This window comes from Silurus aristotelis, assembly GCF_946808225.1.
Source record: "Silurus aristotelis genome assembly, chromosome: 24".
NCBI lineage: Eukaryota > Metazoa > Chordata > Actinopteri > Siluriformes > Siluridae > Silurus > Silurus aristotelis.
In genome coordinates, this window is record NC_139597.1 from 17,863,466 (window position 1) to 17,877,413 (window position 13,948).

General features: G+C 37.3%; 1 protein-coding gene across 1 annotated transcript in view; it reads right to left on the reverse strand.

Annotated features, from left to right (window-relative positions):
* Window positions 1–13,948, reverse strand: part of LOC310719184 (tetraspanin-8-like) — a 54,923-nt gene that overhangs the window by 91 nt on the left and 40,884 nt on the right. Inside the window, exons 2-10 of the mRNA XM_083528647.1 lie at window positions 6,179–6,391; window positions 6,009–6,065; window positions 3,776–3,889; window positions 3,258–3,332; window positions 2,769–2,852; window positions 2,553–2,684; window positions 2,414–2,449; window positions 2,187–2,270; window positions 1–603 (exon numbers count right to left, since the gene is read on the reverse strand). The exon at window positions 1–603 is cut by the window's left edge and continues 91 nt beyond it. Coding sequence (XP_083384773.1) covers window positions 463–603; window positions 2,187–2,270; window positions 2,414–2,449; window positions 2,553–2,684; window positions 2,769–2,852; window positions 3,258–3,332; window positions 3,776–3,889; window positions 6,009–6,065; window positions 6,179–6,238 — 783 coding nt within the window. The 5' untranslated portion in view covers window positions 6,239–6,391 and the 3' untranslated portion in view covers window positions 1–462. The remainder of the gene's footprint in view (window positions 604–2,186; window positions 2,271–2,413; window positions 2,450–2,552; window positions 2,685–2,768; window positions 2,853–3,257; window positions 3,333–3,775; window positions 3,890–6,008; window positions 6,066–6,178; window positions 6,392–13,948) is intronic.

Sequence of the window (13,948 nt, forward strand, 5' to 3'; positions counted from 1 at the left end):
AAAATAAAAAAAAGGATAGCCAAACGTTTATTTTATTATATATATATATATTAAAAAAAGGGTAATAAACAAAAGATAAAACACATCACATCACCACCATCACCATCCTCCATCATCATCATCATCATCATCATCATCATCACTTTTATCTTCATCAATTTCTAGCTCTTAGGTCTATTGACAGGAATCCATCATCCTCACCATCCTCATCGTCATCACTGATTAATGTGACCGGGAATGTTGTGTTTAGTGCAACGCAACAATGTAACACACGTTTTCAATTCCAACACCAAAAAGGCTTTTTTTTTCATATACATGATCAAAGCAGAGCAAATCCACTCCCGGAGTCTTGCGGAGTCAAAAACACAGAATTCTAAAGGAATATGTAGGAAATGTAGGCCGTAATGCTCCGGTTTTGCTCCACACTCCTGCACAGGAGAAACTCAGACGGTCTGAACACAATTAATAATTTATCACCTCAGAGTATTTTGGAGGTGAGTATGAGAGAGGAAGACTTGGAAACTCGGGAGAGAACTGATTGGGACTGGAGTCCAGAGCACTGACACGGAGGATCATGCCAAAAGACATCATACCTCCCAGCATCTAGAGAGGGAGGGAGAGAGGGAGGGGAGGGAGAAAGAGAGAGGGAGAGAGGGAGGGGGATAGGGAGGGAGGGAGGGAGAGAGGGAGGGAGGGAGAAAGAGAGAGGGAGAGAGGGAGGGGGATAGGGAGGGAGGGAGAGAGGGAGGGAGGGAGAAAGAGAGAGGGAGAGAGGGAGGGGGATAGGGAGGGAGGGAGAGAGGGAGGGGAGGGAGAAAGAGAGAGGGAGAGAGGGAGGGGGATAGGGAGGGAGGGAGAGAGGGAGGGAGGGAGAAAGAGAGAGGGAGAGAGTGAGGGGGATAGGGAGGGAGGGAGGGAGGGAGAGAGGGAGAAAGAGAGAGGGAGAAAGAGAGAGGGAGGGAGAGAGGGAGGGGAGGGAGAAAGAGAGAGGGAAAGAGGGAGGGGGAGGACAAAAGAGAGGGAGGGAGGAAGAGAGGGAGGGAGAGAGGGAGGGAGGGAGGGAGAGAGGGAGGGAGAGAGAGGGAGAGAGGAAGGGAGGAAGGGAGAGAGGGAGAAAGAGAGAGGGAGGGAGAGAGGGAGAAAGAGAGGGAGGGAGAGAGGGAGAAAGGGAGGGAGGGAAGGAGGGAGGGAGGGAGAAAGAGAGAAGGAGGGAGAGAGAAAGAAAGGGAGAGAGGGAGAGAGAAAGAAAGGGAGAGAGGGAGAGAGAAAGAAAGGGAGGGAGGGAGAGAGGAAATCAGGGAGGAAAGGATGGGCGGGAGGGAGAGAAAGACAGATAAAGACGTGTATTATTGAAAAATAACAGCAATAAATGAGAAATAAATCATTTTTAAAACTCCTGGGGAAAAAAGTAATAAAAGCAGAAACAGTCTTTTAACTGTATCTTTACTACAGCACTTTTTTTCCAATTGTTGTTTTATTTATTATTTTGACTCTCATTTCGTTTCAGTCTAACCCCCTTCCCCCCCTGGACCTTTCTTCTGTAAACTTTCGTTTCTGTTGAACTCGAGCGTTATTGCTTAACAATCACAGTCTGGTGTGCAATCCAGACTTCCCCCAGTGTTGCAACACCTTTAACCCTTTTTTTTTTTTTTTTTTTAATGTGTATCATTTGGCCAGATGATCTGTTTTTTTACTGTATGCATGATTGCCTTAAAAAAAAAAAAAAAAAAAAAAAAGAAAAAGGCAAAGAAAAAATTTATTCTTTTTTTATCATTTATTATAATTTTAAAAATAGGTACAAAGGCAGTGTGGGGAAAGTCCCGTTCCTTTCTTCTGTAAACTTTCGTTTCTGTTGAACTCGAGCGTTATTGCTTAACAATCACAGTCTGGTGTGCAATCCAGACTTTCCCCAGTGCTGCAACACCTTTAACCCGAACAAGAAGACTCGCATTTTCCATGCACAAACTCAGCTCCATGAAGATATAGGATGGAGCCGAAGATCTTAAGTGGATCTTAGGAATTATTATCTATCTGCACTTCAGGTTTCTTCAACTCACCGTCCATCAGCAACTCACTTCACTTTACTAACACCATTTATGCTGAATCGCACAAATCACCACGAAACCTAGCGGAACAACTTCTCGGGTTGGGAATGGGAATTTTACAAAAAAGTGTAATGTACTTACAGCCAGAGCTGCCAGGCCGAACATCAATCCCAAGAAGATGCTCAGGAATTTCTCCACATAATACATAATCACATCACCACATGGCTAAATTCAGGGAGAAAAAAAATATATGAACATATATTAGTGTGGGTGATGATAATAATAATAATAATAATAATAATAATAATAATAATAATAATAATAATAATAATAATAATAATAATAATAATAATAATAAAAACCCACACCTTGGACCAGACCCATTGATTTTCAGATTCTCTGAACTATAAGCACATTATACAGAAAGTATTAGTATGAAATACCACAACAACAAAAATCAAGAAATATACGTATATTTGTAATAAAACAAGAAAAAAAAGCATATACCAAGTATGGGTTTTGGTAGCTGGTGGTCCTCACACACATGGCACTTTTATCACCTCCATTATCGCAGTTACACGATTCAGGAACTTGACCATTCCAGTCTCGGTAGCCTTTACCGAGTCCACAGCATTGGAACTAAACAAAAAACAGGACACTTTAAATACGGCGCAGCTTTGCGGAAAAAAAAGAATGAATGCATGGACGGACGGATGGATTTACATGGCTTTGTATGATGTCAAAAGAAGGCTCCATGTCCTTAGTCAGAGACAATTTTCGCAACTCGCCTTTCACAGTTGAGATGAACTAGAGGAGGAAAAATGAAATGAACAGGAAACTGTTACGACTTAATGATCCTTAATCAAGTGTATAGTTAACTTTTTAATCATCTACGTCCATTAGATCTCACAAGGGTCTTCAGATTCAAACATCTCAAATATATATATATATAATCTTGACGGAAACCGTTGTTTCTCGTTGGTTCCTCCCACTTATTCGCCCTCAAAATTCAGATCGAATACTGTATAATCTCATGTAAGGCAATCCAGGTTTTAACAAGGAGAACCTTTAAGTAAAGTTCTGTGGAAAAAAAAACTTCGTAAACAAACTGATTCCTGAAACGCTTCGTCTGTGGCGCCATTGCTTTCAAGAGGAGTGTTGACATTAATCTGGATCGCCAACAAAAAAACAAAAATCAACAAAAAAACGTACCTCGGGCTTCGAGATCGCGGTCGGAATGGCAACACGCAGCAAGATTATAGTCGTTACGCACATCAAGACGAAAAACTGCAAGAGAGAAACATGGTATTTCTGGTACAATTTCACCCAAAAGCAGAAATGCCTGCAAATCGAACATGGTGTTGTGACGAGAGATGTTTGGACTATCGGCTATGTAGATGTATTATCAATGATTTGTGTGTGTGTGTGTGTGTGTGATAGGATATGTTGTAATTCGTAGTTCCGGCTCAACAAATTGACCAATCGTATAGGCTGTGTTTGATAATTGGGGGAGGGGGAAATCTGGAAATCCTGTGAACGAATTTGTCAATGTGTGAAAGTTGTCTAAACTAGTCTCGTAAACACACACACACACACACACACACACACACACACACACACACACACACACACACACACAGAACAAAAGTTGGTTTAGAAAAACAATGCATTGTGGTTTGTTGCTCAGATTGCAAAGGAAATTTTTCGCTCCCCTCTGCCTACACACTCACCACAATCAGTGCCCACTTGCTCTCTTTATACGCGGCAAACACTCCCAGGCAGGAGAAGACGAATATGACGGAGCCGATCACGTACAGAGCGATCACTCCATACATATTATGAATCTGGCGAAGAACAAAGCAAATGTATTTTAAAAAACATCACGGTTTTGGAGAAAACTCAAGAATGTTTAATACTGTCGGTTTTCCTACAGCGAGGTTTGACCACTAGGTGGCGAGAATCAAAAGCCTTCTTAGTAATTTCACTTCAAATTGTTATTGGCGATAAAACCAGCACTGCGACGATAATCACGAGAAATTTCACTGCTACAATTTATTGTAGTTTAAGTTTTTGAGGAAATTCAACTATTTAAATTGTTCTTTCACTTCAAAAACTTTGTGCTAGTAATAAAAAAACCTTTTTTTTTTTTTACGTGCGATTTAACTTCTTAAAACATTGTACTAACATTAAAAACAAATTTTTACTTCAAATATAATAACATTTCATGCTACATTAGTAATTAGTTACTATTACTAATTAATACTATTATTATTGTACTGGTCAAATGACTAAAATTGCATTTTATATTTACTTTAACAACAAAGTTTTACTTACTAATTTCTTCCAGTAATTTTATTACTGTGATTTTACTAGCAATTTAACTGCTTTGTTGTTTACACGCATTTTTTACCAACAATTGTATCTTACCGTCTTAACGATCAATTTAAATACTACAATTTATTAATGGTAATATTACTACCACAATTTACACTGTACAACAAGTATACATTTGAACTACTATTGTAGTAAACTTTTCTGTGGTACAATACAATTTTTTGTTGCAAACCATTTTTCAATAATAATTGAAGTGTCATAATTTTTTTTTTTTTACGTGCAATTTAACTTTTTAACACATTGTACTAACAATAAAATCATTTTTAACTAGCAACTTTTTACTACTAATTTAATAATGTTTCATGCTACATTAGTAATTAGTTACTATTACACTATTACATGTGTTACAAATTTATTTGTGGTAATTTGTCTACCACAATTTGTACTGGTCAAATGACTAAAATTGCATTTTATATTTACTAGAAATTTGACAACTAAAAGTTTTACTTACTAATTTCTTCCAGTAATTTTATCACTGCGATTCTACTAGCAATTTAACTGCTTTGTTGTTTACACGCATTTTTACCAACACTTGTATCTTACCATCTTTACGATCAATTTAAATACTACAATTTATTAATAGTAATATTACTACACTGCAGTATAAATTTGTACTACAATTGTAGTAAACTGTCTGTGGTACAATACAATGTTTTCTAGTATTCAAAATGCTTTAAATTTAACTAGAAATGTAACTATTACAATATTTTATTACTGTTTGTTTTATACTAATTTGTGATATATCACACTTTGACTAGCAAAATCAACAATTTACTAACCAACTACAGTTTTTACTTGTACAAACATAAATTTCAACATATCTGTAACTCAGTGTTCGGAATGCCAACGTTACTTTAACGAACCATTAATTCAATGTAAACCCGCAAAAAATCACCACAGAATTGCTCACTTTGGTTTTTACTATTCATCAGGAAGTTGTCAACAGGATTTCTATCTAATAGTTAAACGTTTTGATCTGACCATATAAAAGTCCAGTGCTATTATTAAATTGTATTTTATAAATTGTGTGGTAAAATGATTAGTTTTTAAAATGACAAAGTTTTAGTAAAATATTGCAGTAGTTCAATTGTTAGTAAAAAATTATCTTTACAGATGTTTACAATTTAGTTTTCTATTGCAATCTAATTCACAGAACGTATTTAAAAAATAGGATACTATGATACTAAAAATTTGAATTTTGACCCAAAAGTTTGTTGACCATGCCAAATTAGTTCCTGTTGCATAAAAGAACGCCACAATTAAACATTGAAACAGATTTTACTAAATCCAATTTTTATAGTAGAAATTTACAGTGCAGATTTTTTTATAACTAGGAAAACTTCAAAACTTCACAACTGGGTACTGTGGAGGTGGTTGCTTAGCGGTTAAGCCATTGGATGACTGATTTAAAGATCCTAAGTTAAAATACCAAGCTGCCATTTCCTGGGCCTCTGAGCAAGGCCCTTAATCTTATTGCCGCTCGCTTGTATAAACAAGATAAATGTCGGATGAGCACGTCTTCCAAATGCCTTAAACGAATCGGATACGAACACGTGATGATGTCCTTACCTGATCGGCGTACCTGTGCCCAATCATTGCCAAGATGAAAAGAACCACCCCGAGGATCTAAAAGGAAACAGTAATTCCAAACCATTGAGCAGACAGTACAACACCATACAACAGAAAAAAAATAAACTGCTTCCATCCTGGTGATGTGAATAAAAGTGAAGGAAACGTACTGTGAAAAGGGCGTTAAATGTGATGAAGATCTTCTTGAAACACGGATTGATTTTCGCCATGTTTGCGACGGCAGCCAGAAGTGTTTTTACAGCGACGGGGTGACAGTTGAATGATGAGTGAAACAGTCTGGAGAGTGAGCAGGGCTTGGAGGAGGAGGTGGAGGAGGAGGAGGAGGAGGAGGAGGCGGGGCTTTGAGCTCTGCTTACTGGAAACTGGTAAGAAGTGGTGGGAAACACAGAGGGCCATGAGAAATGTGTGGCAGTAGATAAGAGCAAAACCACAGGAACAGAATGCAAGCAGTACATCAGACCACAGATAACAAATAAAATATTAATGTCATTAATGCGGTCTTCATTCAGCTACAAGAATATTACAAATTCTAATCTTAGGTAAGAAGGTCCAATCGATGTTTTATCCCAAAGGTGTTTGGTGCATTTTCAATCTGGACCAACAAAAAAATGCTGCTGTAGCACGAATAAAGGTGGTTCTGATTAAAACATCAGAGCATCAGTTTTAAGCTGTTGAGCAGTCCCATGCTGGACTTGCTGGACTCCACCCAAAGCTCGTGCGGTGATCATCAGAACTGGACCATAGAGTAGTGGAAAAAGGAGGAAGAGACCCGGTTTGATGAATTACGCATTCCTTTATATCATGTGGACGGCCAAATGTGTGTGTGTGTGTGTGTGTGTGTGTGTGTGTGTGTGTGTGTGTGTGTGTGTGTGTGTGGGTAGTGGGGGGGGGGGGGGGGGGGGGGGACGGACGACATGACGTTTTGAGGAACATGAGCTCCAGATGTTGACTCGACGACTTATCAGAAGACACCTCCAGGCCTCAACAAGTCGGAACAGTTTTCACAGCAAGAGAAGAAATTACACGTAGATTCCAAATATTGGACACATGACAATATCTGATCTCATTTTCGAAAGATTGAGTCAAAAGATAAACACGTGCGATTTTTGCTTTTATAAACACGTCATTTTTTGTTTCGTTTTGTTTTACTTCACTGAGGCTTTTTAAGTTATAATACCTGTGGAAGTGCGATTATGCGGTTTACTGGCTCTGAATGATTAAGTTCTTTTAAATACACGGGTTTGGTGAACGTTTGTGGCTTTCACCTTTTGTGTTGTTGTGTTGGGTTGTGGTGTGGTGTTGTACTTTGGTACAGTGTGCACTTTGTAGTAGTTGTTTAAGAACGTCCAATACTAGTCACAGTTTGGTAAAAAATTAAATAAAAATAAATACAATTTAAAAAATTTATTTATTTAATGTATATTAATAATTTTTTTTTAAATAATAATAAAAAAGATATATATATATATCTTTTTTTATTTTTGTATTATTAAATATTATTATTATTATTATTATTATTATTATTATTATTTTTTTTTTTTTTACATTTGTAGAATTTATAATTGATATCTTCAGTTAAATACAACATACATTCTTCCTTTATTCATGTGCAGTTAGGTTTTAGTCACAGTTTGGTAAAAAAAAAAAATATATATATATATAATAATAATAATAATTATATTAATAAAATTTGTTTTTAAAATACTAAAAAAATAATAAAATAAAATATATTTATATACACACACACACACACACACACACACACACACACACACACACACACACACACACACACACACACACACACACATGTATATATATTTTTTATTTATTTATTATTATTATTATTATTATTATTATTTTATTTATTTATTTATTTATTTATTTATTTATTTTTACATTTGTAGAATGTATAATTTCTATCTTCAGTTAAATACAACCTAAATTCTTCCTTTATTTATGTGCGGTTAAAGTACGTGTGGGGGTTGAGGAAGTGGAGCTCAGGTACTGATATCTACTGTAGAGGGAAGAGCGGGGTCTTTCTTTGTTTTTCATTTATCTGGTCCTCAAGAAAAGGGAAAATGAGGCAGTACAATAAAATCAACGTAATTTCAGGAGGTTTCCTATTAATGTAAATGATCAAAATACATATATGAAAAGTGTTCCTAAGATATGGCTTCTTATAGAAAAAGTGTTCCTGTTGCTCACTTTGCCACAGATTAGCGGTAAATTGATCCGAGTTAGTGGATATAAGTTGTGCAATCTGGGGAAAAACTGAGACAGAAAACTGAGACAGAAACAGGAGAATCCAGGGCTGTGATGTCAAATTTTCAGGCTTTATTCTTGAAAAAAAAATATTCTCCTTTTCATTGTTCCATGAAAGTGTTCAAAGTTACAGCACAAACACAGACTTTTTATAGTATTTTCACAACCTAAATACCAACCGTTATTCCTATTGGGTTGATAAATATCTTATCCCCAAATTTTTTTGACAATCGGGACATTTTCTGACACCAGTGTTTTCAAAATGTACAGTATGTTCTCTTACTTGGATCTAACCGTGGCAGAGCTCTTTTTTCTTTTTTTCTTTTTAATAATCAGGCCTGTGCAGGCCGGAAACGAAACTCGCTGTGTGGAAGCGGTACTCCCTTTAAGACTGGCAGAGAAACTACTGACCTTGAGTGGATATACTGGGTGCATTGTTCTTTGTTTATACTGAGCGGTACAAATATCAAAAAGTGGTTAATAAATAGAACACCGTGACTGTGAGACGTGATACGATAAGTCATAATGTAATATAAACCAAAAGGAATGACAAAAGAAATAACTGACAATAATGTGACACCTGAAAATAATGTGACGTACCAATAATGGGACATGGAACATAAAAAAGTACCATACTATTCTACTGAACATTAATCAAGAAAAGTTAGAGAAGTGAAGAAAAGAGTGCAGGCAGGGTGGAGTGGGTGGAGAAGAGTGATAGCAGGAGTGATTTGTGATAGAAGAGTATCTGTGAGAGTGAAAGGGAAAGTTTGTAGGACTGTGGTGAGACCTGAGATGTTGTATGGTTTAGAGACAGTGGCATTGTGTAAAAGACAGGAGGCGGAGCTGGAGGTAGCAGAGCTAAAGATGTTGAGATGTTCATTGGGAGTGACGATGATGGACAGGATTAGAAATTAGTTTATTAGAGGGACAGCGCATGTAGGATGTTTTGGAGACAAGGTGAGGGATTCGAGATTGAGATGGTTTGGACATGTGCAGAGGAGGGACATCGGGTATATCCGTGGAAGAATGCTGAGGATGGAGCCACCAGAAAGAAGGAAGAAGTTTATGAATGTGGTGAGGGAAGACATACAGGTAGTTGGTTTGAAAGAGTTTTCTCACGATGTCGGCTTCATTTTCTCGTTGTCACTGTAACGATTTGTTTTTGAATCATCACGACATTATTGGCTCGACATGACAAAAGCATGTCCTGGAGCAAGGCCCTAAAATGCTCTAGGGGCACTGTATCATGGCTGACCCTGTGCTCTGAACCCAGCTTACTAGCATCACTGGGATTTGCTGAAATTTTGAAAGAAGAATGTTGTCCCATATGTGTCTGGTACAGGATTCTAGCTTCTCAACAGTTCTGGGTGTTCTTTGTTGTGTTTTTTGTTTCATGATGAGCCAAATGTCTTCCAATGGTAAACAGAAAACAGGAAGGCCAGTTCATCACCTAGACTCTTCTATTATGAAGTCATGCTAGTGTAATAGATGCATTATGCAGTTAGCATTGTCTTGCTAAAAATGTCCAGATTCGACATACGAGCATGTTCTAAAGGCAGCATCATCGCAGCATCACGGATGATCGCATTCGCTTTTTTCATTTTTTTGATATTCGAGATCACGATATAACAAAAAAATATTCTTTCCTGTAGACATGACTATAAGATTGTTATGTGTTTTCTGAAAATCCCATTCAACCTTTAGTCTCCATTTCAGTTATAATGAGCTCCACACTTCAGGGGAGATGTTCCACTAGATTTTGTGGAGATTCGTGCTCGTTCTACCAGAAGGGTGTTAATAAAGTCAAGTGCTGATGTAGGTGAGGTGAGGAGGCCTGGGGTGCAGTCGCTGTGAGAAATTTATCCCAAAAGTGGTCAATAGGGTTTCTGACTCACCTCCAACAAAGATAGATAGATTAGATAGATTAGATTACAACACATACACAGCAACAGAATGCAGGAATGCAAATAGTAGCAACTGTTCAAACTGACAAGTGCGGATAAATATGTAAATATACGGCATGTAGAACAAATAACTATAAAGACTCTCGCAGTAAAAAATATGCAGAAGCTGATGAGCAAGTACAATAAAGAATAAAATATATATACATATTGTTAAAATATATATATTCTTCTTCTTTCTCACACACATTCATATATATATATATATATATATATATATATATATATATATATATATATATATATATATATATATATATATATATATGAAATTATACTGAAATTATAATTATAATTAATGGATATATGTCCATAAACTGGTTTGGGTCTCCAAGTTCAAATAAATGGGAAATTTCATGCTAGTGAATTTTTGGAAGGAACAGATAGGGGGGGAAAATCCCAATACTTTTGTCTATACAGTATCACTTTGATCACTTGAACAAGTCTGAACTTGAATTTGATTTGGGATCAAATCAGAACATGATGAAATTCGGAGAAAATGACACAACCAAAACCAAAAACATATGGAAAAATTTGTTGACATTGTTTAGAAGCCCAAACAATTTTCTTGCCCTTTGTTTAACCATTTTTATGATCAAACTATGAAATATCATTAAAGCAAACGATCAAACACATTCCGTTAGATTAGATTAGATTAGATTCAACTTTATCGCCGTTGTGCAAGGTACGTACATGTACAGAGCCGATACAATGTAGCTAGTTAGCATCTACCCAGAAGTGAATAAGTGGCTTGTTTACAATAAATAACACTAAGATAAATAGGGAATGAGGTCCATATATACAGGGATGAGGGTAGTCAGGGGTTGTATATGGGTAAATGGGTTCATGGGTCATCTTAAATTGTAATCTAGTGTACCAGTGTAGATTTGTAATTGTAAATTTAAATGTAATTGTCAATGTAAATGGACGAAATCTCGGGTTGGAGAGTCCGAGTTTTCTGACAGGGGAGGATCTCGGGTTTATTACCTTTTGGGTTTCTGAAAATCTTGTCAGGAAGTATGACCTACACGGATTTCGGATTGCATTGCTTGTGGGTTTGGGGAGGAAGGAAACCCAGATTTCATGCCTCATACAGTATAAAACCCTAAAACTGTACAATTATTTAGACTGATTTGATTGATTCTTTTCATTTCCTTGCCTTTCTCGAAGATGGATTCTGTCGAGAAAAATACAGATGGTCGCCGACTTAAGATGGTGCGATTTTTCGATTTTACAATGACAATAGCAATACGACAAAATTGTCCAAATAATAAAAAAATGTGCGCAAAAAGGCACAAGCAGCAGCGTACAATGTACGAAAAGTTTGACGTGCAGCTGGAACGAGCTTAAACTTTTTCCCCGTGAGATGCTTTGCTCTCGCTAACGGTCAATTTTAGCAAAATTTAAGGGATTAGCACCCAAGTATGTCTCGTGTTTGTAGGGAAAAAAAAGAGACGAAAGCCTTCAGTTTAGAGCAGAAAATGTATAAATCAGCATGAAGCAGGAAAGGCTGTCAAAGTCATAGCATTGCTTCCACTTACGATATTTTCGACTTACGATGGGGTCGTCGTAACGTATCTCCACACCGTAAGTAGGGGACTACCTGTATTCTAATAAAACTTATCTAGCTTGTGTTTTATTTAAACTAATTGAATCAATAATTAGTATAGAACCTATTAGATACAATAAAAGTAGCTAAACCTATTTGCGGGCCGTGCATTTGGTTCCTTCCTGGGCCTTCAATGAGGACGTACCCGACTTAATCCACCTTTAAACACCACCACTATCACGTCGCAATTATAGAAACATCAATACTGTACAAAAACACAATATAACAACACGTGGCATTACAGACAGAGAGACATTTCACATATGAAGGTGAAAACCTGTGAGGGGGAGTGGTGGCTCCAGCGGTTAATGCACTGGGTTGCTGATCGGAAGGTCTGGGGTTCAAGCCCCGGTATCGCCAAGCTGCCACTCTTAGGCCCTTGAGCAAGGCCCTTAACCCTCTATGCTCCGGGGGTCCCTTACGAGGGAAATATCAAGGTCCATGACGTGGGGCCGCCTTCCCGTGGGCTCACCACCTGCAGGAGGGACCGTAAGGGACGGTGCTGTGAGGATTGGGCAGCAGTCGAAGGCTGGGGCCTGCTTAGACTGCTGCCGCCGCGACCCGAATTACGGATAAGCGGGAGAAAATGAATGAATGATTTATTCACAAGTAAAAACAGGATTTTAGGGAACTCATAATGCATTGGTTCAGTCATAATGAGAACAGAATAGAGACAGAAGTAAATGAGAAAAAAAAGAACAGGTTAATGGAAATCCCGTCTCTTTCAAATGTATTGGAATGGAAATTTTGTAGTTTTTGCTAAACACTGAATATTTTTGTATTTGTAATCAAAAGATGAATAGAAAACCATTTCATTTCCTGACATTAACATGTATTTAGGTGTTAAACCACTTAGAGCATTGCACCCCTTCATTTTCAGTTGATTAGAAATATTAGAACATGTGTCAGACAAGTGTTTCTTGTCCATGCTGTTAGGGTAATTCTGTAAAAAAAAAAAAACATGATTAGTAGCTCTGAATGTCTCCCTCCTGGATTTTAGCTAAAAAAGAATGTATTTTATGGATAAACTGATTTATGGACCAGTGAGCTGTCTATGGGAGTAAAGAACACTACTTTGAAGCTGAGAAAAGAAGGAAAATCTACCAAAGCCATTGCTCAAACCCTAATTATTTATTTATGATGGAACTCATCATAATAGCAGCAGAATTAATTCTGATGATGTTTGGCAGAATATTCTGCCTACCAATTTACTGAGAAATGCATACACTTTGTTTGGGAGGAACTTTATCTTGCATCAAGACATTGATTCATAACACAGAGAGTTTGTAAGGTTTATGTTTTAGTTGAACACATTTATGCCTGGCACACGTCTTTAATAGTCCTTTGTGATAGTCTCTTGTCAGACTGTACAAACATGATCACAATGTCACACTGTCGGACAGTCGGGCTATCAGCAAACGAAAACACTCAGCAGCAATCATTTTGTTCATGCCTTGGTTAAAAAAAAAATTACAAACACTCCTTTTCCCTCCATAACTCAATGTTTCTTTTCTTGCTGTACTGTTTTCCCGGTGCTGGTTTGAAGACTTGTGTCATCATGGTTCCACACTCCTATTAGTGATGCGCCGTTCATGCACGCTCAATTCATTTTTAGTCTTTAATGTGACTCAGAATATTTACTTTTGAGAGATAAATTAAGGATTTTGGGAAAAGTTCAAGCGTTTGAAAGAAATCCAACGTTTTGTGCTGTTTGTACAAATTGTTTTGAGAAATGCACTGACTGGAAATATTAAGGATGATTCAAGAAACGCTCCAAAGCAGCTGAGAAAAACTTTAATAAGCGTGTTACATTGGGAACAAACTACAACAAAGAATCCACCCTTGATGTGTCTGCTCAGAAAAGGGCTTTATTTCCTGTGCGTGGAAATAAAACTATGTTCCTAAGAAATATGCAAAGTAAAATCCGTTGCTGGTTTTAGAAGGATACTTTATTCATCCCAATGGGAAATTTACAGCTTCCAGCAGTATCCACAAACATAGGCAATTAGGCATGCAATAAAAAAAGCTTTCTTTTAGCTTCTCCCATTAGGGGTCACCACAGCGGATCCTCTGCATGTTTG